Below are 27,032 nucleotides of genomic sequence, written 5' to 3'. Positions count from 1 at the left end.
CCCATGTCACACCTCAGGTTGCTACTGGATGTCCCTCTGTTCTAGATTTCTGAGACTCCTCTAAGAGTCAGGGAAGAGCTTAAGCACAGATAATACAATAGTGCATGATTTTGTTCTAGCTCAGCAAGACTAATCAAGGCACGTGCCTATGCGGGTGAGTGTCATCTAGAAGGGCGCTGGCAGCTGCGTGGCAGCCCAGTATTCATCGAGTGAGCTGACTTCTTCTCTGTTGTTGTTAAAGGAGTCAAGGTCCCAGGAGGGCTTGACGAGCACCCCCAAACCTAAGCGCCAAGTAACCCTTTCACCCCCAGGTCCACCATCGCCTCGGGACTCCACGGGTACAACGGGATGCTGGTAGGCGTGCTGATAGCCGTGTTCTCCGAGAAGTTAGACTACTACTGGTGGCTTCTGCTTCCCGTGACCTTCACCACCATGGCCTGGTGAGGCACCTTATTCTTTCTGCTCACAGATCCAAGGGGCCCCGAGGAGCTAGTGTCTCAAACCGGATGGGGATTTGCACCATGGTGGGCCTAGGGTCATCGTTGGGCTGGTTTGTGCAGCAAGACGTGGTGGGAATCCATCCTTCAGTTACCACATGGGATCATTGTTGAATATGGAATAACGGGACCTTTTCAAGCAGCAAAGGACCACGGTGTTTTTTATTATATTGATAATCTTCCTCGGATGGTAGGTTTAAAACTAAAGGCTAACATTTGTTGAATACTTCCTACAGGCCAGACCCAGGGCTAAGCAAGGTTGAGTTATTATTGTTCCCAATTTACAGAAGGGAAGACCAAGGCATGCCGAGATTAAGTCACTTGCCCAAGTCACAGGCTGTGAAATTTTGGAAAGCTGGCAGTCTAAAGCCAGGTTCTGCACTCTCGACACCTGGCCACATGTGAATTATCTGCTCTGTGGCCCAACCAAGACTCAAGAGCAGAAGACTCTCTTGTGATAGAATTGGAGGGCTTTCCTGGAACTGAATTTCTATATTTAAAACATAGAACCTTTGAATTGGAAGTATCAGTTGAGGTCTAGCCATATAGTCACCTCACTTTGCAGACAGGATGAAAAGGTCAAAAGGGAAAGGGGTTAGGAACAAATAGTCATTGAGCACAGGGGTGTGCTAGGCCTTTTACACACATGGTCCTTAATTCATCTGAATTACACAGATCCATAGCATGCCCAAGGCTATCAGTAGCAGGCCCGATGTCACACGGGGCAGGACACCTAAGGTTGGTCCACCATCCCCAGTCCTGGCTCACACATACATCACCCTGTGCCTGACTCCTCCCAAACATGGGATTTATTTTTAACACCTCTAAGAAGTAAATGTTCTCCTTTGGCTCCAAACTCTGGAGTTACTAAAACCAGCTTTAAGTTAGCTTTAGTACTGTTTCATTACTTTTTAATGGTGCTTGCAAATAAATTACTATATTAAGCATGCTGGGTAATTTATTTTTCTTTGTAGAGTTTCTTTCATTCTTAAACTATTGGAACAAAATGCTACAGCAGTCATTTCTGTGGGGAATTCCTTAATGCCCCTCACATACCCATGTGTGGGGGGTAGGAGAATTTGTCTTCACTTATATACAGCTGGTTTATAACCACATAGATGAAGCTCCTCAGCCACACAGCACTGGGGGGCAGTTGGTGTTCAGTGCCCCCCAATTTAAAAGATGAGAGAACACTGAGCACCAGTTACTGTAGGCTGAGCTCCATGCTACTATTCCAGAAAATTGATTAATCCATTCATGGAATCCTGGAAATTCAAGCCATAGGGTAGATATTGGTAGTGCCATTTTCCAGATCCATCCAACATACCAATATTTATTGAGTGACTGCTATGTGCAGGGACTATTCTAGATGTTGGGGATATCTGTGAACCAGGAAGGGTACCCATCCTCCTGGAGCTTATCTTCTTCATGGCAAAGATAGCAATCAACTCATAAACTAGTTAATGAAAAAGATTATTTCAAGATGTGATAAGTGCTTCGTGGAAAGCAAAATGGGATAAATGGGACAGAAATGGGTGGTCAGGAAGGCCACTTTGCAGAGGTGACATTTAGGCTGTCACCTAAATGATTTGTAGTTATCTGCTATGTGACGATCTGGGGGGACGATGCCGCAGGGAGAAGCAGCAGCCCATGCAGGGCCCCCAGCTAGGGAAGTGCGGTATGTTTGGGAAACAGAAAGACCAGTGAGTCTGAAGCCCCATGAGTGGTGGAGGGGAGGGAGGCTGTGGGGTCAGAGAGCAGGTGAGGGCCAAACCCCATACACCATGTAGAACCAGAAAGCCTTTTGATGTATTGCACCTGTGGTGGGAAGCTCTTAAAGGCCTTTAAGCAGGGAGTGGTGGAATATGGTTTAAATGCAAACAAACGATTCTGCTTGTGGTGTGGAGAATGGATTTTAACTGAGGCTAGAGTGGATGCTGGAAGCAATTAAGAGTCTGGTGGAAAAAACCAGCAGAGAGATGAGAGTGGTTTGGACTAGGGTGATATCTACAAAGCTGGCATGAAGTGGCTGGATTTGGGGTATATATTAAGAAAGGTAAAGGCAACAGGACTCATTGGGAGGCTGTGGAGCATGAGTAAGGAGAGGAAAGAAGATTCAGTGCACTCCTAGAATTTGCCCAAGCAGCTGCGTTGATGGAGAGGTTTAACAGGTTGGTGTGGGGAGGGGGATGAAAATCAAGACTTCTGTTTGAATGTATTAAATTTTAGACTTCCAAATGGAGATGTTGAGAAATAATTGAATATACAAATCTGGAACTTAGTGACATGATCACAACTTGGAAGACAGAAGCATATAGCAGATATTTCATCCGTGGTACTGAAGGATGTCACCAAGAAAGGGAAGAAAAAAAAAGAGAAGACTCAAGACAGAGCTGTAGGGTCTTCCAACATTCAGATATCTGGCAGAAGAGGGGAAGAAATATCGAAGGAGACTTGACAAAAACCCAGAGAAGCAGGTAGAAAAAGAGAGTTTGGTGTTGTGGCAGCCAAGAGAGAAAGTGTTTCCATGCAGTGGGAAGGTCCAACTATCTAATGAAGGAGCAGGGAATTGGCCACTAGATTTGGCAAAATAGATGTCATTGCTGAACTGGACAAGAGCCGTTTCTGTGGCGTGCTGAGAACACAAGCCTGATTGGAGTGGGTTTAGGAAAGAAAGGGAGGAGAAATATTGGGGATAGCAAGGCTAGAGCATCCTTCTGAGGACTAATGCTGTGAAGGAGAGCAGAAAAAAGGGGGAAAAAGGGGACATAGGTTAAAGAGGGAAGCTTTCTAAAGGCAGAAGGTACTAGAGTATGTTGTATACAATGATAAGCTGGAGGAGAGGGAGAGTTTGAAGCTGAAGGAGAGAGAGGAGAGCGTTGTGAAGTCCGGGATATGTTGAACCCAGAGTACAGAAGACTTGGCCTGATAAAGAAGCAGCGATCTTCTTCCATTGTATGAGACCAGGAGAGAGGCAGAGCATAAAGGGACAAAGAAGGTGGGGTGTGGATTTTGAGGTTGGGACGATGAAGCGTTTCTTAATGAAGAGAAGCAAGGTGGCCACCTGAGACTACAGGGGAGCAGATAGTGAAGATGTGAGAAAGGAGAAAATGTGAAATTGCTGTCTCAGGGAGGTGGAAAGTTAATTTATTAGACATCCCTACATCTGTGTAAGATTTTTCAGGCACTTTTGAATGCCCATTTGAGATTCATAGTCATGAATTAAAGGTGGACAGTCAAAGCAGTAATGTGATCTCATGTTTTGTCCAGCAGCTCACTGAGAATGGGAGACATGGGGTGTTAGTTATCTAGAGTGGCTGGTCCCTTTCAGAGAAAATTGAAGCTAAGGGAGATTAACTACCTCAAGTTGCTCACTCAGCCTGTAAGTATAGGAGTTAGGATTTGCACCAGCTCCACCTGCCTCCACAATCCATGCTGTTTCTAAGGAAGAAGCCTGGAAGACAGAGGATACAACCAACTGAAAGTTTCATTATCACCTCATGATTCTCAGAAATCTCAAAGTATTTTTGCTATATCCAAGCCTGCATATTACCTAAGTACTATAGCTGCCTTCTTGCAGGAGGTCAAACTTCTAAAATGTTATCACAGCCAATAGTCACTGTACATCTTGATCCAAAGGCAATAAGAAAACATTACATTTTGTTTAGCTTTCTTGACTTTAAGAAACAAGGAAATATTTAAGTCATTTGATAGAGTTTTCCATTCAAAGCAAGTTATAATATTTTTCAAGTTTCTTCCTCAAAGCTGAAAGCCTCAAATGTCTAGAACTTAAATTGCACACCTTATTTCCAATCCCAGATCAATGGACCACTAGAGTCTGGAGGGAGCCAGCAATGGGTGCGCCAAGGAGAGGATAGAGTGGATGGTACCACGGCCAGAGCTGAAGAGAGAGTGGAACCTAAGGATGGCCATGGTCATTACCTCTTTGTTTCTTCCATCTTTAGCCCTGTTCTTTCTAGTGCCTTGAATTCCATCTTCAGCAAGTGGGACCTCCCGGTCTTCACATTGCCCTTCAACATCGTTTTGACCCTGTATCTGGCAGCCACCAGCCACTACAACCTCTTCTTCCCCACGACACTGGTGGAACCCATTTCTTCAGTACCCAACATTACCTGGACAGACATTGAAATGCCCTTGGTAAGTTACCCAGTGCAGATGAGTCAGGGCCCCTGATCCCACTGCAGACCTTCTCACTAACCAGCTTGTGGGTTACTCAGGCTCTCAGCATCTCTAGATGCATCTCTGGCAGATGATGGGCCTTAGCAGAGAGGAGGACAGGAAAGGGTCGCATTACAAACATTCATTCCGTTGCGGCATCCATATATTAACTCAGCAAATCCCTACTGAACACATAATATGTGCCAGACACTTTTTCAGATCCTGGGAATACGTGGGGAATAAGCTAGACAACATCCCTGCCATTGTGAAGCTCACACTCTCCATGGGAAAACATAATAAACAAGTGAGCAAATAAGGCTAACTTGACGACTCAGATTGATGGGCTTGGGGGGAAAATATTAGATAAGAGGAAAGGTGTGATTAAACTACAAGAGAGTAAAATAAATGTTTAAAATTAGGATTTTTAAAGTTATATCAATAGAAGACAGGGGATGAATTTTCATGTAGTCTACTATATTCTCAACCAGGGGTGATTTTACCCCGCCCCACCCCACCCACACCAGGAGATATTAGGCAATATCTGGAGACTTTTATTGTCACCCACTGGGAAAATTGCTGCTGGCAACCAGTGGGTAGAGGCCAGGGATGCTGCTAGACATCATACAATGTGCAGGACAGTCCCCTACAACCAAGAATTATCCAGCCCACAATGTCAATAGTGCCAAAGTTCAGAAAACCTGCTTTATATCCTACTGTCATAAATGCATATATTCATTTATTCTCATTTATTCTCCTGATCTCTAGACATTGGGATAAATGCATGTAATAAAGATCTAACACAAGGCTAAATAAACAGAATTGTAAAATTTTGGCCTTATTAACGAACATAGAGATAGCTAACAGCCAATTCGATGCAAGCTTTACTGTGTCAGGCCCTGTTGCAAGCAATTAACATAGTAACTTACGAACCCTAATAATGACCCAGTACTGGGGGTGCCTTAGTTCTCTCTCTTTACAGTTGAGAGAACTAAGGAACAGAGAGAATAAGTTGCCTCAGGTCAAACTGCAGTTTGTGCCTGGGCTCACAACCCAGGCAGCCTGGCCTCAGAGCCCCAGGCCAAGGTAGGAGGGGTCCCCTCGGCTTGAGAACTGCAGGGAGGCAAAGCCCATCACTTCACAGCGCAGCCCACCCCACCATTGGGTCCTTTCAGTGTTGGGATATAATTCTTTACATTCTTCTGAAATCTGACTCCCTTTATCTTTCACCCGTTTGTTCTAGCTCTCTTTTCTAGAGTAATTCAGAATCGCGCTTAACGTGGTAGTCTTTTGAATATTTGAAAATGTCCCCCTTGTCTTCAGATGTTGTGTGATCTGATTTCCAAACCCTCATCACCCAGGCCATTCCCAGTCTCTACGTGTGCTTGGACCTCGATGTCACTCTGCCATGGGCTGCAGATCCAGGGCCACCATCAGGGCATGGGTGACAGCACAGGAGTGGCCCAGTGTGGCCCCCAGGGAGAGCCACAGTCCAAACCTAAACCTATTAAACAGGAACGTGTCTCCTGTCCTTAATGGCAGACACAGCTGTAAATGACACAAAACCTTTTGAAAGTTTTGCCTGGGGCTGGGGCTGGGATCAGAGGCAGGGTTGGCACCTAAATCCAAGAAAATGGAAAAGGCAGCCCTGCATGTAAGGGAAAGCCCATCTTTTCAAGCGTGAAACAGCTGGGGCACGAGCTGGACTCCAACATCAGAAGAATCATCAGTGAGCTGGCCACCCGGCAATTAGGCAAACTGGTCTGCTGTCCCTGCTCCCTACCCGGGAGGCATTTACTGAGTGGCAGCCACAGCCACAGGTGCCATTTCCAGAGAGAGAGGCCCACGGAGCCTCCCACCCAGACTGCCAGGCTGTCCAGCTCAGTGCTACGGGGACCAGTCGTGTGGGTCACAGAGAAGAGGTGCCTCTTGTTCATCTCAGAATCAGCCATTAGAAAGTGGTGGTACCAGGACCCAAACCAAACCCAGGTATCCTGAGGCCCCAGTTCACCCTCTTATCTCCCCACCACACCACCACTCTGACAACTGGCTCTTTTTCTTCCACACCATTTGGATCTGAGTTTTAAAGAATCGATGACATTTCCCTTTTTCTCTTTAAAACAATGGGGGGGAATGACTTCCTTTTTGTTACAGGAAGCTTGTTGCTGTTAGAGAATTTATAAGGAGTGCGAGGTGGCCAGTGTTCAGTAAATTTCCACCACCTCACAGCAGTCTGCTCCCAACCCCAGGGTGTCAGCTGGGACCGTGGGAGCAGAGTAGAGGGAGGGCAGGGCCCAGTGCCACAGTTCACCAGGCTAAACCATGGATCCCAGCTGAGGACACTTCATTCTAAACCCAGGCTCCATTCCGAGGCAACGTGTTCCCTCATTCCTTTCATTCTTGACTGCTTGGGCTTACAACCTGTGTTCCCTGATGGAAGAGCAGAAGGTGGCTTCCCCTCAGCATCCTGCAGTCCTCAGACATTGGGAAGGTGGTAGAGGGGGATAGGGTATTTATTAAGTAGATTTCCAGCCTGTTTCCTACCCTTAAGCTGAGTTCTCTGGTCTGGTACATTCCTATAAATAACACCGGGCCCCACCTTCCCATTCCTTTCACAAGTTTATAGGCTCAGATCCAAACAGTGTTTGGTTACTAAAAGGCCACTCATTTGGAGAAAAAGAGGGGGAAAGCTTAAAAGCTCTCCGGGACTCCTCAAACACTTCTTTCCTAAAGTCATCAGACTCACTCCTGCATCAAATCAATTTGCTGCAAAGTACAAAATTTCATCCACAGGGAGAAATGCAATTAGTGCTCAATATCTGCAGTAGATTTTCTGTAACTAATCCAGCAGTCCCCAAACTCTAGGTGAGGGGAAGGGGGGTTGCCCCATGCCAATTAAATCAGAATGTCTCAGGGACAGCCGGGCATCAGTCTTTTTTAAAAGATCCCCAGTTGATTCCAATGTGCAACAAAGTTTGAGAACTTTGTATTGAAGTAATCAATACATATTTTTAAGCACCTATTATGTATCCAGCCATAAAGGATGCCTCTCTTCAGGGAGGTCATATGACCTGGGGACAGAGAAAAGATTACAGGATTTTAAAGCTGGAGGGATCATCTGATAGGCCAGCCTCTCATGTTACAGAGGACACCCAAGCCCGGGAGGAGGGTGTGACATGCCCCCAGTCACACAAGAACTCACGGCAGAGCCTCCCCAGGAGCTGGAGCCCTCCACTCCCAGGCTAGGGCTCTCCCTACCCTGACATTCTCCCTCCTTTCCTTCCTGCCCTGAAAGGACTGCCAAAATGTGGATGATTCAGCCAGACAGAGAAGGGCCATCCAACATCACTGCCAAATCAATCACCCCAAATCCCCAAACCACCAAATGACTCAGGTTCAGGAACATTTGGCCTCGTGCTGTTCTCTGATGTTCCACACACAACCTTCCCGTGATGCTAAGTGCTCCTCAAGAACAGGGAAAATGCCTTCTCCTTCTCCCAGGAGCCCATAATTCCCGGGTAGCACTGAAGGCATGGCAGCCCGTGAAGAAGGACTTGCCAACAGTGGCTTCACGGAGAGACGGTGCGTGTGGTCAACAGCCTCAGACTAGGGGTTGGGGTCAGAGGGTCTGATCTGGGCTTGGCCACCCACAAGTCACCCATCACCTCTAGATCTCAGTTTCCTCCTCTGTAAAGAGGCCTAGAATATCTCCAAGAATACTTCCAAGAATATTTCTGGATTTCAGAAGTTCTAGAGGAAATCCCCAGGGCCCTGAAACTGCCAAAGAAGGTGTCCTCTGGTGCCTTCAAAGCCTCCACTCTCAAGGCAGAGCCCTGAGCTCCTCAGAAGCATCATTGCCCAGCAGGGAGGTGCAGATGCCTGCCAGGTGATGGAGTGAGGAGCTATTTGTTCCAGCTCATGCCTGCCCATGTGCTCTCCCACTCTGGCAGGCATGGCCGTCCTCCTGTTCCACCCCATTACTCCCCCAGGTGGGACTCTCTCCTGGCCCTGGGGCCTGCTCTGTGTGTGGTCCATCAGTGCCCGAGTGACCGGGACCCTGTTGACTTTGCAGCTGTTACAAGCCATCCCCGTCGGGGTCGGCCAGGTGTACGGCTGTGACAATCCCTGGACAGGCGGCGTGTTCCTGGTGGCCCTGTTCATCTCCTCGCCTCTCATCTGCCTACACGCAGCCATTGGCTCAATCGTGGGGCTGCTCGCAGGTAGGGTGGAGCCCTCTCTCTGCTCAGCGGTCCTCAGGATGATTTTCCTGACGTCATTTCTCCCATGTGCCCAGCAGATATTCTGTACTCAAGTTATTTGCTCAAGTTTTCAGACACCTTCAGGGTAGGGGGTTATTTTTCCTTTTCTGGAGCCTGCAAAGGGAGCTGACTGCAGTAGCAGGGCAGGCAGGAAGATGCCAGGGGGCTGAGGACCCTGTGGCCAGCACACTGAGCCCCTGGTTGCTGAGAGCTGGGAGGAGGAGGGTAACAAACGTGGGGGTGTAGAGCAGAAACAGACCAAGCCTGGGACCCAGCATTTTGAAAAAAAAGTTTTCTCAAAAATTTGACAAATGCAATTTAGTGTTTATAAATATGTATGTATGCACACATACTTATACATACAAATATGCTGACAATAGAGTCAGAAATTGGGGTGCGGGCATTGGGAGTAGCAACCTGTTGGCTTATTCTAATGTTTTTCAAAAACTTTTGGAAGCAGAACTTTAATAGGTTTTTATTTGGAGAGGACTTCAAATTTATCAAACTACTATAAAAATAAAACTAGTATAAGAAACACCCATAAACTCTTTACCCAGACTCACCTATTAACGTATTATCCCTCTGCTGTATCTATGTGTATGTATACATAATTTTTCTGAATCTTTTGAAGCAGAATAAGATGAAATCTTCCATGCTAAAAATGCAGCCGCTCTGGCCAAAGAGAGGGAAGGGGTTGGGGGTCCCAGCTCCTTGGCTTCCCCTCAACCCAAAAGTAGTCACACGTGGCTTTGAAAAACAGTTTGAAAACCAGTGCTCTCTCCTCATTGTTGGTTTCCTGAGATGAGATGCCATTTATCGAGGCTCCTTTGACATGTAAGGGCTGGGGGTTGGGGTGAGTGACAGGAGTGGGGTCAGGCCTGCCACCCCAAGACCTGGCACCCACCGTGGAGTGATGCTTGTGCCAAGACCCGGACCAGACAGAAAGGCCCCACGTTGTCCCACAGCCCTGACGGTGGCCACGCCCTTTGAGACGATCTACATGGGTCTCTGCAGCTACAACTGCGTGCTGTCCTGCATCGCCATCGGAGGCATGTTCTATGCCCTCACCTGGCAGACACACCTGCTGGCCCTCTTCTGCGGTGGGTATTCAGAAAGGCTGACAAGCGTGCCCCTCCAGCCCTTCCTTTCCCCCTTGGCTGTGAATCACATGGTGAGCACGGTCACCACCCATCAGTGGCAGTGGTAGAAGGACCATTGAGATTCAAATCTCAGTCTGTCATTTCCATCAGCCTTCCTGTCCTTGGGTTGCTTACATTCTCCTGAAACAGCAGGACTTTAGTAAATAAAACCAAAGCAGCTTCCAGAACTGCTTCTCTTTGTTTTTTTCCCATGCACATGAGAGACTGGGCTTGAGTTCCATGTCCCTCGTGTCTCCCTCAGCCACCAGCACGTGGCTGTCCAGAGAGACAGTGGCTCGGTAAATATTTATGAAGTCTAAAGTGCTAGGTATTTTGAGGTTCAGACTGTAAGTGCCTTTGGACTGCTTCCTGTGGCTGGAACCATCTGGGAAGTCTTCAAGGGAAGGCTGTGTTTTATCTCAACAGCTTCAGGGAAATATTTGGTAGGGAATTGAGAGGGACATAAAGAGCACAGGTGCAGGAGCAGAAGGAACTTGTCCTACCTGCCCTCGGGGCTCAGATCCTACGGTGAACCCAGCAGCCCGGCCTCTGGGGCCTGGGCCAGGGACCCAGATGAGGTCAGACAGCATCACAGCCACTCAGAATCTTGGACAGTTGGGACCTAGCAGAAGCTCTCCTGTAGCTGGACCACCCGCCCCCCAAACCAACTATCATCCAGCCAACCAGCCTGAGCTAGCCCATCCCCAAGGTCAGTATGGACAAGCAAAGCATGTTTATTGAGCCCTAAGTCTATGCAGGCCACCATGGAAATGGGGAGGGGATAAACAAACATATAAGCTTTAATCTCTGCCCCTCACAGAAGGCACAGTCTGGTGGGAGAGGGTCAACCCTACGTGCAAAGGTAACAAATATCGTCAGACAACCACGCCAGATGTCAGGGAGTGCTAGAGACACTGAGGCTGCGGGGGAGAGGGTGGGACTCCTGCTCTTGGGCTGGGACACAGTTCTGCCAAGGCAGTGGCCGGGAGGGGCAGGTTCTGGGAAGCTGACTCTGTCATGGCCCTTTCGCCCCACAGCCCTGTTCTGTGCGTACATGGGAGCAGCCCTCTCCAACATTATGGCGGTGGTAAGTTTGGATGCTTCTGAACTCTACCCTAACATGTTCTTCCCTGGCCAGGATTCAGGGCACATGAGGGCTTGTGGAAGAATCTGAGCAAGTCATAGTAACTGGTGGCTGGTTCTCCACCAAATGCCAGTATCAGGGTTTAGGGTTTGTCCAGAGAAGGACTCGCATGCATAGATGTGCTCCTGGGGTGTGTGAGTGTGTGTGTGTGTGTGTGTGTGTGTGTGTGTGTGAGAGAGAGAGAGAGAGAGAGAGAGAGAGAGAGAAGAAAAGAGAGACATAACTAGCAGCAGTGAGAGGGTGGCTGGATGGCGGAGACCATCCTTAGGCCAATTTTCAGCTCCATCATTAAAAGATTGATTGTGCTCAAAGGTAACAAGACCTCAAAGTCCATGACCAACTACTCTGATATTGTGAATCCAGAAACACAAATGCTTCAACCCCTACCACACCCGTTCCCCAGCCCAAGGAGGGGGCCATGGAACATTCCCCAACCCGAATGCCTTTACCTCCAGATCGGTGTGCCGCTGGGCACCTGGGCCTTCTGCCTCTCCACCCTCCTCTTCCTGCTCCTGACCACCAACAACCCCGCCATCCACAAGCTCCCGCTCAGCAAAGTCACCTACCCAGAGGCCAACCGCGTCTACTACCTGATGGGGAAAAGCAGCGAAGCAGAGAAGTCCCCCAGTGGTGACTAGTCAAGGCCCAGGCAGAAACGCTCTTTGCCTGGACTGATGTCTGCTTCCTGTGATCTCAACTCTGTCTGTCAGCTGCAGGCGCACCTTCTTTGCCTTCCCTTGAGCCTGTGTAGAAGCTCACAAATCTGTGACTTCCTTTCCCGACTTTCTCTCTCTTCCTAAAGCTCTGTAACTGTCCATCAGGCGACATTACAGGCAGTTGGTGATGAGCTTGTAAGGAGTGTGTTTTAAATGCTGTTGACTTAAAACAACATTATTTAGGCTTTGGTGAGAAGGTAATTAAGAGATGATCTTCTTGGTATTTTTAACCAAATGATAGATGTTAAAACAGAACTTGCTTCTCTGTGCGCATGGAACCCCTAAGCAGACGTGGAGTGCATATAAGACCAGAAAAGTGCTAGGAAATGCAGATGCCACCATGCACAGAGCTGGTGGCTGGAGGTGCAAAGTTCACCACGGCAGGGAGGAAGTCCACAATGATGGAGTTTTAAAGTCAGAGAAGCAACAATCTGGGCACTGGAAAAGGCTAAATAGGGAGTCTCTAATAGTCAGTAATCAAGGAGGAATAATCAGCAAATTAATAAATCGGAATCCTGTATATGAATTTTATTATATGTGAAGGATAAGCATTTCTCAGTTTAGGTTAAACTAACAGCTTTTAGGAGAGATCTCGTTTCAGGAAAGTATTTAAGTTCAATATGTGGGAAAATGGGAAATTTACTTCATTATTTATTTGCTACTGAGTATATAAGGCTTTATGAAGTTTACAATACTTAAAACAAATGGTTAATCCTAACCGTAGAAGGATAATCAATTATCCATGAACTTCATAATTTGGCTCCCCAACTTCTTTAATGTAGGAAAGCAACACCAGTTCCCTGCCAGATTTCTGGGGGTTCAGTTTTCCAAGAACTAGGAGAGCCCCAGGGTATCATAACAGGAGATAACAGCCAGAAATCCCTTGGATTCATTATGGCCAAATTGTCCTAGAAAATCCCCTTCCCTTTCCATTAATCCAATGAGGACCTCCACACAAAGCATTGGCCTGAACAAGAACTTTCTTTCAGCCATGCTTCTACTAGATTTCCAGGAGAGCAAAACAATTTGGATATGAAAAAGTCATTCATCTCACTTGGACAAGATGATCTCTTCGTCTCCCTCATCTTCCTCTTATTTAATAGTTGGTCATTTTCAAGTTACCACAAGTATCTGGTTTTTCTTTCCCCAGTTTACACTTTACCTCCTGAGAAGAATTAAAATTTAACTGTATTATAAGTTGCCAAAGTCACCTGAAGACAAACGGATAAAGGGTGAGTTATTCAGAAAAGGGAAATACTTGTTCAGAATGTCTGGAAAAATCATAAGGAATAACACAGAAATTCTTTGATCCATTATGATCAAGATAGTTGGATATTTATGTACAAAATAGAAAACAAATTATCTACTAGTTTGATATAAGGAAGAATTTCCTGAATAAAGTGTTGTTAATCACTGAATTGGCCTGCCAAGAGAAATTGTATATAAGTGATGAAATGTTTTGAAACCATCTTTTTGGGCAAATCAATGGTATTTCCCAAATGTGGTCAGATGAGCTCCTCCTCAAGGCTAACCAAATCTCATCAAACCAGGCCGATGGGCAGATGCTGCTTCCCTCTTCTGGGCATGGGTAGAGGTGGGGCAAAAGTGAAATCCTCACATCTAGGGAAAGTCTGCACCATGCAGGTAGCCCTGCCCGCAGGCCATAGGCAGATGCCCAGATGTCCTCTGAAGTAGCCAATCGCCCTGGAGTAACCTTGTCCCACCCTCACCAGTGCTCCCCCTTCTCACTGACCTGCAGAATGAGTAGGTGCAGGAACCCCAAACTTACAGATTCACACCACCAACATGAGGCTGCATGGGAGCAGGCCACCTTGAGAGAAAAGGTAGGGTTTTGGTAGTAGAGGTTTTTCTACTATCACCCTAGACTACCAGCAGCAGCTCTTGGTTGTACAAATATAGGGCCCATGTTGAACATAAATTTGGAATCATTAAAGAGAGTAGAAATATATATTGGGGGGGGGTGGTACTTTAGAAGAGGTTATGTCTCAAACTCTCAAACCCTTTCCCTATCTCACCTCCCACTCCCTCTCTCCACTGTCCTCTCCCCCAGTCTTTTCATCGTCTCTCCCTCTAACCTCACCATCCCTCCCATTTTCATCTCCTTTCCTTCAGCTCTGATGAGTTCTACTGTCAGTCATTAAATAGTCTTGTCTTGCTGCATTTAAAATGGTAGCTCTTTAATCAACTTCCCAACCTCTTCTATGGTCATTGACATAGTCCTGATTTCTGTTTCCTCTTTGGTCAATTTGATATTATATGTTTGGTAGGAAATAATCCCTTTTCTTTAATTTTGAAACTTTTGTTGCCATAGAGTTCCTCATAATGTCCTGATACAATAATTTTAATCTCTTGTACCTGTGATTTTGTTTCCTTTCTTATTTCTAAAATTTTGCTCTCTCTTTTCTTATATTAGGATTGTAAGCAGTTGTCCCATTTTATTGGCTTTTTCAAAGAAGCAGTTGGGGATTTATTTATCCTTTCTACTTGTTTGGCTTGTTTTCTATTTTACTGATTTTTTCTTCTGTTTTTCTCATGGTTTGTTTAAATGTTCTTTTTTTCCTAATATCTTAAAATGGATATAAAATTCATTCATTTTAGATCTTTTTTCTTTAACAACAAAGAGGGCTATTAATTTTCTCCTGAGTACAGCTATAGCTGTGTACCATAGGTTTTGAAGTATTTTACTTTCACTGCTTTTTAAATAGTTTGTGATTTCAATTTTGATTTTCTCTTTGATCTAAAGATTATTTAGGAATGTGTTTCTTAATTTCCAGAATGTACAGTCTTTTGGTATTTTTAACTTTCTGTATCTAGTTTTATTAGATTATGAATACTGGATATGGTCTGTAAAAATCTCTATTTTAAGACTTTATATATTTTTTTGTTGTAGCCAAGTACTTGATTGATTTTGGACATATAAAAATGCAAACTTATAATTTGAAAGAATTACATATTAAATTGATTTGTTAATTGTATCATTCAGTTCTTCTATGTCTTATTTATTTTTTGTCTATGGGCTCATAATTCTGAAAAAAGTTTATTTTAAAATCACACTATAATTGTATAACTTTATTAAGTTTTCTTTGCATTTTTTAAATGTTTGCATCATGTTTAGCTACTAGATTGCTGACTACTGATTTTTGATCATCATTGATTCTATTTAATTTTTGTCTTTTACCATTAGAAAATACTTATCTTTATCCTAGCTAGTGCTTTTAATCTCCACTCAAACTTATCTGACATTAATATTGCCATACCTTCTCTCTTTCTGGTATTTTCTTATCCCTTTGTTTTTAACCTCCATCACTTTTAACTGTTTTTCTTTTAACTTTATCCTTTTCTTTTAACTTTATTCCTTAAAAATAACATTTGGCTATATTGTATTTTTAACATAATCTTAGTGTTTCTATATTTTAATAGAATAATTCAGTCTGTTTACATCAATATTCTTGCTTAAGTGGAATAATCAATATGCTTGCTTTATTTCTTCCATCGTACTTTTCTTTTCACTATTTTTCACTGTTGCTTTTTCTTTTTCATTTTCCTCATTTTGCAAGTCTGATCATTTACTTTTTTTTCTTTCTTCCCTTTGTTAATTTGGAAGGTCTGCTGTTCTTTATCACTCCATTTGGTGGTTACTGTCCCTTTCCCAACATTCATATTCAAAACCATGTTTCTCTATTATAATTAAAAAAACAAGGTACCAAATAGTTTACCCTGCTAAGATACCCCATTCCTCCAATGTTCCTTACCTACTCCAAGGAACTAAAGCCTTTATAACACTTTCATTATTCCCCTCCCCAGTACCCCCAGACCTTAAAATACTTTTATTTCTCTCCATCCACCTCCTTCTGTAGACTGTGCTGAAATCATTTATTTTAAATTCTTTTCCCTTGTAATATGCTTCTTATTTTTTCAAGATTCCCTACTTAGCCCTGCTTTTACACGTTTTTAGTAGTTCTGACATTGTCCTTTTGGAGTTTATTATTATATTGGATGTGTTACTTTTATCACTGCTTCCTCCATTCTTCATCTTCCCCTGTCTTGTGATCTCTGTTTCAAACACTTTCTTTAGTTACTTTCTTCAAATAATATGTGAGAGACTATGGGGGACATAATCTCTGACTCTTTGACAGTATACAAAGTTTCTTGCCCCCAGGCAAATGAATGGAATTTTGGCTGGGTGTGGGGTCCCTGAGTTGCAGGCTTTCCCCTCAGTTGTCTATGGGTATTATTCTTTCATTTTCTGTCTTCACCTACTCCAGGTGAGAAGTCTGATGTCAGTCTCATACTTTTACCATTGTCAATAACTTGTTCTTTCTTTCTAGATGAATGTAAAATTTTTCCTTATCTTTGGAGTTTGGGAACTTCATGAAGTTAAGCCTAAGCATGACTTTTCTCATCAACCCTGCTTTCACTCAGCCAACTCAAGTTGTTCTTCAGCTCATCAAGTTTTTTTCTAAAAATTGTTACTGCTTTTCCTCCTTCTCTTCCTTTTACCCTATCTGGAGCTCCTATTATTCATATGTTAGGTCTTCTTGATCTCTGCTCCAAGTTGTTTATCTTTTTCTTCACAATTTTTACCATTTGTATTTTTGTGCTGCTTTGGGATATTTCTTCCACTTGATCTTCCATTTGATTTAATTCCCAACAGTAATTATTCTTTCTCTCAATTTATCTGTTGCATTTTTTAGTTCAAAAATCATTTATTTTATTCCAGAATATCTTTGGGATGAGCGTAGACAATCTTCATATATGATTTTATTATTCTTTTGTTGTTGTCTCTACCCTCCTTTTCCATTAATCAGGTAACTTGTGTCTTCTCCCCAACTTCTGCCCATTCCCTTTATTGCATCACAGATGGGCCCCTATGTGTTGTCCAGGGCCACCTGCCAAAATTCATGAGCTGAGCACCTAGTAACTCTCCCTTATGCCTTGGCCTCATTCACTCATTCATCCAGAAGACTTTGCAAGAGGAACTATTAATATGTTACTCAGACTGTGGGCTTGACAACAAACCAGGAAGGAATCAGACCAGTTCCTGCCTTCAAGGAATTTATTTTATGGGGACTTGCCTGGCCAGGTGAGTAGACTCAACTGAGGCAAAGATGAGGCTGGAATCACAGATTGCCTGAGCCTACAGAACTAGTCTCATTATCTCTAGTCAGTTATATGATCAGGTTGGTCTTCTGTTCAGGAAAAGCAACAAGCATGATTTTAAAGGTTCCAGGAAGATTTCTGTCCCTCTTTCCCTCTTGTCTCCTGTCGAGATTACCTGCTACCCAGACATTCCCAGCCATCCCTTTAGTTCAAAGCTTTGAACCTGTTAAAATGTAAACAGTCCTGGGAAGGTAACACAGTAAGCATGATCAATCATTTGCATCTTAGGTTAAAGGAGCAATTTCTGGGAATAGGTTTGATTAAAGAGGATGGGAGAGTACAAAGAAAATAATGATTAGTGCACATTTTGAGAGGGTCTTTGGCAAAGGAGGACATGCTGATATATAAGGACAAGCTGGATGAATGAGGGTCTGGTGCCCTTTTGTTTCATTGGAAATGATGATGAGATAATTGCATTTGACTTGAAGGAGAGAAGACATGACTGGGCTGCCTGCAGTATGAGGTAATGCATATAAAAGAGAAAGAACTTCAAAGCATAGAGTGAGGACCACTAGGCCAAAGTGGTAAGCAGGCAGACTTTGAATTAGTAAATAGGGGGGCTTTTTAACAATGGAAGTTGCCTGAGAAATGTTTGCTCTTGAAACCTGACTTCCCAGCTCTGGTGGTACAGGAGCAAGGGCTGGAAGCCTGCTTGGGATTGGTTTGGGTGAGAAGCTAGACCAGACGACCACTGGGGCCTCTCTCTTCCAACTCCAAGTTTCTGTGATTATATGTCCCTGAGTTCCTACAGAAGGCTAAGGAGAAGATATTACTGAGATGGCAAAAAGGTTAGAAAGTGGAGACTATATATACACCAAAAAAAAGAAAATAATAATAATAGTAACCATTGCTGTCTCTACAGGTTTTCCTAGAGCTTGTCCAGTTAGCAATTTGGTCAGTTTATCAAAATGTTCAATATAATTGCTTGTGTGAAAACAAAAGTCCTTGACTTTTCCTCCCATCACTCTCCGCTTCTTCTGGTCAACCCTCGAAGATCCAGCTATTGAGAAACTCAGTCTTCCCAGTTGGTGGTTACATCAAACCTGTATGTCCTGCTTTATTTATGCTCCCTGCACGCATCTGAGCTTTGTTTCCTCCAGTCATCAAGGTTGCAAGGGCCTGGGGACAGTTAAAATCTGAATCCAGGCAGGGGCTGGCAGTTTCATTGTGGGCATGATTTCTACTCAATAAACCACAGCCTCATTTGGCAATTTTAAAGGCATTCACTCTTTTACAAGACATTTTCAACTTCCCCAGCTTTTTCTGCCTCTAGCCATTCAGAAAGAATGGAAGAATCCATAGGGAACCCTCTGTTCCTAGTGGAACTAGAAATTCCAAGGCCCCAAGGGAGGGGTTGGGGGAGAGGGGAATGTCAGGAAGGTCCTTTTGACTCTCTGTGAATTAATAACTAGGAGCCTCCAGCCCCCCTAGTTCCCCCTTGCATTTATTCCACATGGACTCGGGCCCTTTCCCTTGAGGAATCTGACCTTCCCTGTTTAGTGTCTGATGGCAGTCAGTGCAGGCCTCTTCCCCTGCAAGGCTGGAAATGTAGAGTTGAAGGGAGAGAAGACCTAGCACAGTGAAGAAACCTTAATTCTGAATGAGTTCTGACTGAGCCTTCAAGGAAAGAGAGGCCTGTTGGCATAGACAGATCCTTGGGGACCCCTTTGCATACGAGCTCCAATCTCTGGTAGGGCCTGTTGGGAATGAAATTACACCTTGGCCTTCTGCTTTCCAGGATGGGACTTGATTGTCCTGCCCTAAGTCTAGGTACTTGACAGATACAACACTTTGACGCACAACATTTCCATTTGGTTCATGGAACGGGTGTGGACTTCCCACATAGCTTCTTCAGGGATAATTGTTTCCTATCTTTTCAAATAGGATACATGCTACCTGTGGGTGGCCTTTCCCTGTTACTTCCGGGGTGGCTGGATGCTTAGGGGGCTGGAGTGAGTGCACGACAAGAGGTTCAGGAGACCTTGGGAGAGGCCAGAGCAAGACGACCCTGGGATTGAGCTGAGAGACCAGCCCACGTGGGAACAGGGTAAAGGCGAACACTCGGGTGCCATCAGGGGATGGCCATGAGCCCTGAACCAGCAGCACCAAGGAAAGGCCCCCGTGCAGAAAATCAGCCTCTTCCTCACATCACTGCCCCCGTCTGGAATGTGGGGACTGCTGGCCCCCTCCCACCTCCTTTGTTTGCTTTCCTTCCTCAGGAGCCCTCTGTGATCAGAACCCCTCTTCAGCGATTCCAAAACACATGGCACAGTGGGGAGGGGGCCTTTGACGTCAGTGGTAGGGAGGAGGGTCTACTCAGCTGTGGCTAATTTCCTCATTGTAAAGTTTGCTTTCTTAAACCTGGATGAGCCCCTCTCCTCCAGTCGGTAAGTGTGGGGTGTGGGCTGATGCATGACCCATCATACTCACAAACAAAACATGTTTGGGTTGTTGGATAGGGCCCCCTCCCCGAACTCCAGCCCACCTGGCCCCATGGCCTCATGGTACTTGGGAGGGCCGGCTTCCCTAATATATCACCCTGAGAACCTTTTCTGGAGGCAGAGGTGGGTCTTGCCCTCTCTGCTCTGAGAGGGCTCTGAGGTTTGCCCTCGGGCCCCGGGTTCCTGGTCAGCAGGAGTCTGAAGGAGGAAAGGTCTGAAGATTTCCACAGAATCAGAAAGATGGCCTCTAGTATTGGGCTGGGCAGAAATTACCGTTGAGAAGGCAGATAGCCATACTGTTCCCCAGCCTAAGGCCCTGAGGGGAATTAGGGAGCTTACTGCCTGAAGCATATCATCCCCCTCCAGAGATGGCACTTAGATAAATGCTTTAAAGGCGAAGTCTGGAGCACGAATTCTAATGAAGGGTGGCTTGCAGGTAATGCCTGAGGGAGGACAGGAAAGCTGGTAGACTAGTCCTAAGCTCTGGCCCTTTAAAGAAAATCAAACCAGGTGGAGAAACCATGGTTGCATGAGCTAGAATTCCCGGGGAAGTTTAGGAAACATTTGGCTGGAAGGCCAGAGAGTAAACAGCAGACCTCTCCCCCCACCCCCACGATACCCTTCCTCAACTGGCAGATGCCCACCAGGAAAAGGTCTAGGGAATATAGAGTGAACTTACAGGAAATAAGCAAAAGGATGGGATGGAAGACTCCAGAAAGCGAAGGGGTTCGGGTTTAGGGAGAAGCTGTAAGAGCTGGGGCTGAGAAACACAGACACTGCCCCGATCAGAAGGACACTTCCCCTGAATCCCGACGGGTGACCTTCCTCCAGCCTGGTGCAGGAAACAAAGAGGATCCCAGGTAAGAGGCCCCGGGGTGGGGAGCAATGAACGAGGAGACTCTCTAGCCAGCAGGACCAACTGACTTTGCAAAGGAGGAGAAAAAAGAAACACTAGTCTCCTTTTGTCCATTTCTCCTGCTGAGGCTTGGTCTGGGGAATCCAGCCCTGGGGCGGGGAAACTTGCTAAGAACTCCCAAGAGAATTTAGATTCTGGAAGCTTCAAGCTGGAAGGGCTCTTAAGTATTTATAGTTCAAACCTCTTATTTTATGGATGAGGAAACCACAGCGTGTCCAGAGACTGGCCCAATGGGTAAAAGAGCAGGGACCAAGCCCAGGTGTGCTGACTCACGAGATTAATCAAACAGCCCTGGAATCCCTTCACCACCCACCCGCCTGCTGGATTAGCCTTCATATTATTTCTGTCATCCTTCCCACAACTTGAAGGTTCCACCCTGCATCTCTGGAACCTTATCCTCCCCTACTTCCGATTTGAGTGCTCTGTCCCCCAGCTCCGACATCAGTGTGGTTCCCAGGGCAGCACCGTGATGAGTGGGTCCTGTGAGCAGCCCGCTCTGGCTAATGAGGTAGAACGGAATACCTGCTGCTTCCAGAGTGCAGGCACCTGGCTCCTACAGCTTGGCCCTCCCTCTCCCCTCAGCTCCTGTCCCCTTCCCCAGATGCACCAGTAGAACAGGATCAAACCAGTATCCACGGACATCCTGAGGCTCCCGGCTCCTCCACCACCCTTCTCCTCCATGTCCCTCTCTCACACACCCATCTTAGATTACCAGAGAGCGGATGTTCCTGGAAGCCAGATAGCTGTGCCCTAGCAAAGAACATTCCAGCACTCTGAAGTTAAGGGCAGACTTGTAAGGTGTGTGATCTCCTCCAAAACTGGCACTGAAGGATATGAGCCTTGATGAACTTGTGGAGGGAAAGCCAAACTCTGAGGCCTGGATATGCCCATGGCCAGGCTCTGTCTGCTGTTAACATCCTGGTCTCGATGTGTACCTTCCCTCAAACTTATACAGCCCCACTGCTCCTGGAAGATTAGAGAGGAAAAATGAGCTTATTCTCATATGACAACTCTGACTAATTGGTATCAGGTGTCTGGTGCATTCTGTTAAGGATCTTGAGGCTGAATCTAAACTTGGGAAAGAGTGCTGTGATTAATTAGCTATGTCTGCCATTGGTAATTGAGGTAGGAAGATGCAAGGAAGAGGATGTGGGGAAAGGGAGTATGGAATGTTGCTAGAAGAGAAGAAGCCAGTGTACAATGATCCAAAACTTTCCTTGGCTTTTCAGTGGGTGTCACAAATGTGATGATACATATGTTTTTTATTTTTCAGAACTTTTGTTATTTCTTTTGGGATATGAGATAATTCATAATTTTTAAGAAATAAAAAAGATCACAAATCCATTGATATCATTTGATAAGGCACCAGTTGTCTATAAAATACCTACCTTGAAGGATTAAAGAATCAAAACCAAGAGGTCAAACCTGGCTCCATAACTGGCTGGCTATTTGGCCTCAGGTAAGTCACTTCTCTCTGGGACTCAATCTCCTTTTGCCAATACTTGGACCCAGAGATCACTTGATTATCAAGGACTGATCATTCCAAGTAGTTTCAATAGAGTGCAAAGCATTTATTAAGTGCTTTTTGTGTGCATTGTAACTGTCAATATAAAACTCCACTGTGGCCCTAAGCCCAAAAGATTTAGTCTCAAAGTACCTTCTGAAAATACAGGAGAAATTCAAAGAACAGAATGATCCATATGGCCAAAGAAGCCAAGGGTGGCTTCATGGAGGAAGCAGAACATAAATCTTACCCTGAAAGATTGAAAGAACGTAGGCAAGAAAAGGAAAGGAAGGTGCACAGCGGGTCAGGGATAAGGCCAGGGTGTCACAGCAGGGTCTGTGCTGGGAAGGAAAAGGATGAGCCTGGATAATGAGGTTAACCATATTGTGGAGTATCTGGAAAGCCAGGCAGAGAAGTTTGACCATTATGCTGTTGGCACTGAGGAGCCATGTAGATTATTGAGTAAGGAAGTGACATAATGATATGGTTGGGGTGCAGAATTGATTGAAACGGGAAAGATCAAAATTGAGATGGATAATACAAATAAGCAATTCTGAGGGTGTGGACTGGGGTGAGGAAGAGAGTGCAAAGTCGTTCTGGAGGAAGCCCATTGGGTGTTACCCCATTTACAGATGGGATGCTCTGACCCTGGCACTCTCCCAAGCCTCATCATGAGCTCATTTATTAATGTATCCCCCCAAGGAGTGAGCCAAAGACACCAAAAGACACAAGATCTAGGCTCCCTCTCCCTCTCCCCCTCCCTCCCCCTCCCTCTCTCATACACACACACACACACACACACACACACACACACACACACGCGCGCGGCCCTGGAAATTACAAGTCATGGTGCAAAGCTTAACTTCCATGGGGGGAAACATCTGTCCAAACTGTGACCCTAGAGGAATCATTTAGTACTAGATGTAGAAAATTATATGTGTCACTTCAAAAAACATCTTTCTGGCATTGTAGTTAAGAAATTGCCTTCAGATGTGTGGATGTGTCCACAAACAGTAGGTTGGAGGAATAAGAGGCCCAAGGAGCTGGGGAGGGACGACAAATGGGTCAGCTGCCAACCAACCCATTTGTATATATTGGACATTATAACAAGTAATATATGTTCAGCATCAATCCAACTCCAGGAGATAGTACACCTCTCCAAAACCTAAGAAAGACAACTCATAGGAAGTGTATAGTCATGCACGTGTTTGGGTAAAGGTTGATTTTCAGTAAGAGAGACTATGTCCTTTTTCCCTTCTGAGAGATGGTTTGGGTTTGTTTGTTGCCTCAGAAAAGTTGCAGTCAACTTCAAAATTTGATTTGACTGATGGGTTCTTCTACAAAGTCTTTTTTTTTTTTTTTAACCCCTGTATTTGAATGGTTGTCATTTTCTGGGCTTTTGAAGTAAGTTCAGGCATGAGTAACTTAGGCTCACTTCTCCTCAGTAAAAGTGCTACTGAACAAATCATTGTGGCTCAAACATACCTGTTCTTTCTTTCCTGAGTCAGTGGGAGGAAAGCGTCACTGGACTCCTGCTATTAAAACACGGGATGGTGGCAATCCTCAAGGGCAGGGACCGTGCCCCTGAAATGGTCCTGAATGGCCCCCAGCATGAAGCTACATGCATTGAGATACTTAATAAGGCTTGTTATAGGAGGAGAGAGCAGCAGTTCCAACACCAGGTGCACATGCCAAGGAGTTACTCAGCTGCTAGAGTTCACCTGCAGGTTATCCAGGACAGAGCTTCCCAACATGTCGGCCGCAGCACACCTTCAGCTGTGCGAGAGCAAACCCCGTGGCCCTCCAAGTCAGGACTGGGGGGGGCCCTGGAGCAGTAGCATCTAGGACCCAGGCCCTGTCACCATCGGCAACATCATCTGTTTACTGCATCATCCCACACAAGTGCTATTGTCTATATGTTCCATTACGTTGGGAAGGAAAGTTGGAAAAGACCAAAAAAAACAAAAAAACAAAAAATCAGTGAAACATTTATCTAGTGCTTATTGTGAACAAAATGTACTCTTGGGCTATAGAACACCCAGCCCCACCTTCAAACAGTTCAGAGTTTCAGGTTCACAGCCAGGTAGAATGGGCCTTTGCCATGTCTTATGGAAACAAATCACATCAAACAAGATCTCAGTCTTCAATGGCTTATTTTCTTCTCTTCATTAACAGAGTTCTTCTTCTCTCTTTTTTTCCTACAGTTTTATAGATATATTCACATACCATATAATCATCCAGTGTACAATCGTTTACAAAATCATCATATAGTTCTGCATTCATCACCACAATCAGCACTTGAACATATTCATTACTATGAAAATTTTTAAAGAATAATAAAAAAGATAAAAAATATAAAATACCATACAATATAATAAGGTCAGAAAACACCACCACTACCAAGAATCCCATATACCTCCCTTAAATCCCCCTCTCATACACATTTAGCTTTGGTACACTGCCTTTGTTACATTTAATGAAAGCATATTACAATGTTACTGTTAACCATAGACTCCAGTTTGCTTTGATTATATTTTTTCCCCAGTACCATCCCTTGTTCAACATTTTGCAAGGTTGACATTTATTTGTTCTCCCACAAGTAAAAACATTTTTATATTTGTGCATTTAGCCACAATTGTTGACCACTCCAGTTTTTGCTAAGTTATATAGTCCCAGTCTTTATTTTCTATCTTTACTTCTGGTATCATACATGTCCCTAGCCCTCCTCTTTCAACTTTCCTCACAGACATCTTTGTTCAGTGTATTTGCAATAATGTGCTACCATCACACAATATTATGCTATCCATTTCTGGAGCCATACAATCAATCCTGTTGAACATTCTATACTCTTTCAGCATCAAATGCCTGATCTCTACCTTTTTTCTATCTCCTGATAACCTGTGTTCTCAGCTTTTAACTCTCAAAGTTCACTCATTAATGTTAGTTCACATTAGTGAGACCGTACAGTATTTGTCCTTTTGTTTCTGGCTAACTTCTCTCAACATAACATCCTCAAGGTTCATCCACATTATTATGTTCAGTGACTTTGTTCTGTCTTACAGCTGCGCAATATTCCATTGTGTGTATGGAATATGACAGTTTGTTTATCCACTCTTCCGTTGGACATTTCAGCTGTTTCCATCTCTTTGCAATGACACATAATGCTGCTATAAACATCGATTTACAAATGTCCATTCATGTTTAGTTCCTCTGAGTATATACCTAGTAATGGAATAGCTGGGTCATACGGCAAATCTATACTTAGCTTCTTGAGGAACGGCCACACTGCCCTCCAGAGTGGCTGCACCAATCTACATTCCCACCAACAGTGAATAAGTGTGCCTTTTTTCCACATCCTCTCCAGCACCTGTAATTTTGTTTTGTTTTGTTTTGTTTTTTTGGATATTGGCCAATAATATCTCATTGTGGTTTTGATTTGCATTTCCCTAAAAGCCAGTGAAGTTGAGCATTTTTCATTTTGTTTCCTCTTCAGAAGATCCATGTCTTTTGCCCATTTTTTAATTGGGTTTTTTGTCTTTCTGTGGTTGAGTTGTTGGATCCCTTTATGTATTCGAAATATTAAACCCTTATCCGATATGTGGTTTCCAAACATTGTCTCCCATTGCATAGGCTGCCTTTTTACTTTTCTGACAAAGTCTTTTGATGTACAAAAGTGTTTAATTTTGAGGAGATCCCATTTATCTATTTCTTCTTTGGTTACTTGTGCTTTGGGTGTAAGGTCTAGAAAACCACCCCCTATCACCTGTTCATTAAGATCTTGCCCTACATTTTCTTCTAAGAGTCTTATGGTCTTAGTGCTCAAGTTTAGGTCTTTGATCCATTTCGAGTTAATTTTTGTATAAGGTGTGAGATAGGGGTCCTCTTTCATTCTTTTGGATATGGATATCCAGTTCTCCAAACACCAGTTATTGAAGAGCTTCTAGCCACTCTTGCAGAGATTTCTGGATGGTTGGTCATAGATGGCCATCTGTTTTATCACCATCTATGAACTTCTACTCTCTTACCCATGTAACCCTGGGAATAATCAGCTCTTACCCTGCAACTTTCAACACCCCTACAAACTCAGCTATAGCCTTTGTCAACCTATAAAGGACTCACATTTATTTCAATATTTATCAAACATTAACATTTGTGAGATATACTATTTTAATAATAGTTCATACCCTGAAATATCCAAATGACTCTCTTTGTTCTACCATCCATAAATTAAAATGTGTAATATAATTATCCTTCATTAATTTATCCAACAAATACTTAGTGCCTACAGCATACCAGACTCATGACAGGTCCTGGGGATGCCAAAGTAAGTTGGATCTAATCCCCGCTGTCAAGGATCCCACCATCTCATGAAGATGACAGACAAGAACACACGTAGCAAGGTAACATTTAATGCAAGTAGGTGGCAAATGCCAAGAGTTCCCTTAGGAATAGTCTCCTCCAGCCTGGGGCCCTCAGAGGGCAGTGCCTTCCCTGGGGAGATGCCTGATGCCTGAGCACTTCACCATTGTGTCCCACAGCATTTTGCAAGCATCATGTCATCTTCATAACAATACGAGACAAAAAGGACCATACTATGGTCCCTCTGAGTTATCTGTCAGCACTTTATAGCGTGGTGTCTTAGTCTCCTAGGGCTGTGGTTACCAAGGACCACAAACCAGATGGCTTAAAGCAACAGGATTTTTTTGTCCTGCCGCTCTGGAGGTCTGAAGTCCAAAATCAAAGTTTTGGCAGGGCCCTACGTGCTCTGGAGTCTATGGGGAAGAATCTGTCCCTCGCCTCTCTCCTGGACTCTGGTGGTGGTCTGCCAGCAGCCCGTGTTATTCTCCCCTTGTCCTTCAGTGTCTGGTTCTTTTCTTTCTATAAGGACACTAGTCACTGCATTAGGGCCCACCATGATCCAGTGTCACTTCATTTGAACTTAACTAATTCCATCTGAAATGACCCTATTACCAAAAAACGTCACAGTCTGAGATACTGAGGGTCAGGACTTCACCTTATCTTCTGGGGACCCAACTTGACCTATAATGGTTGGTTTTGC

At 44.6% G+C, this 27,032-nt stretch overlaps 1 protein-coding gene across 2 annotated transcripts in view; it reads left to right on the top strand.

Moving 5' to 3' along the window:
• SLC14A2 (solute carrier family 14 member 2) overlaps positions 1–27,032 on the top strand; it is an 86,266-nt gene that overhangs the window by 23,331 nt on the left and 35,903 nt on the right. The window contains exons 4-9 of one of the 2 annotated variants that reach the window (XM_037805517.1): positions 312–440; positions 4,463–4,655; positions 8,746–8,893; positions 9,898–10,032; positions 11,109–11,158; positions 11,671–11,845. In XM_037805517.1, coding sequence (XP_037661445.1) covers positions 312–440; positions 4,463–4,655; positions 8,746–8,893; positions 9,898–10,032; positions 11,109–11,158; positions 11,671–11,845 — 830 coding nt within the window. Of the gene's footprint in view, positions 1–311; positions 441–4,462; positions 4,656–8,745; positions 8,894–9,897; positions 10,033–11,108; positions 11,159–11,670; positions 11,854–27,032 lie in introns of those variants that run through there. The other variant, XM_037805518.1, reaches the window with a different exon arrangement.

Source organism: Choloepus didactylus, chromosome 16 (assembly GCF_015220235.1).
Source record: "Choloepus didactylus isolate mChoDid1 chromosome 16, mChoDid1.pri, whole genome shotgun sequence".
Taxonomy (NCBI): domain Eukaryota; kingdom Metazoa; phylum Chordata; class Mammalia; order Pilosa; family Megalonychidae; genus Choloepus; species Choloepus didactylus.
The sequence above is the reverse complement of the archived record's forward strand: the minus strand, read 5'-3'. Positions and strand labels throughout refer to the sequence as shown.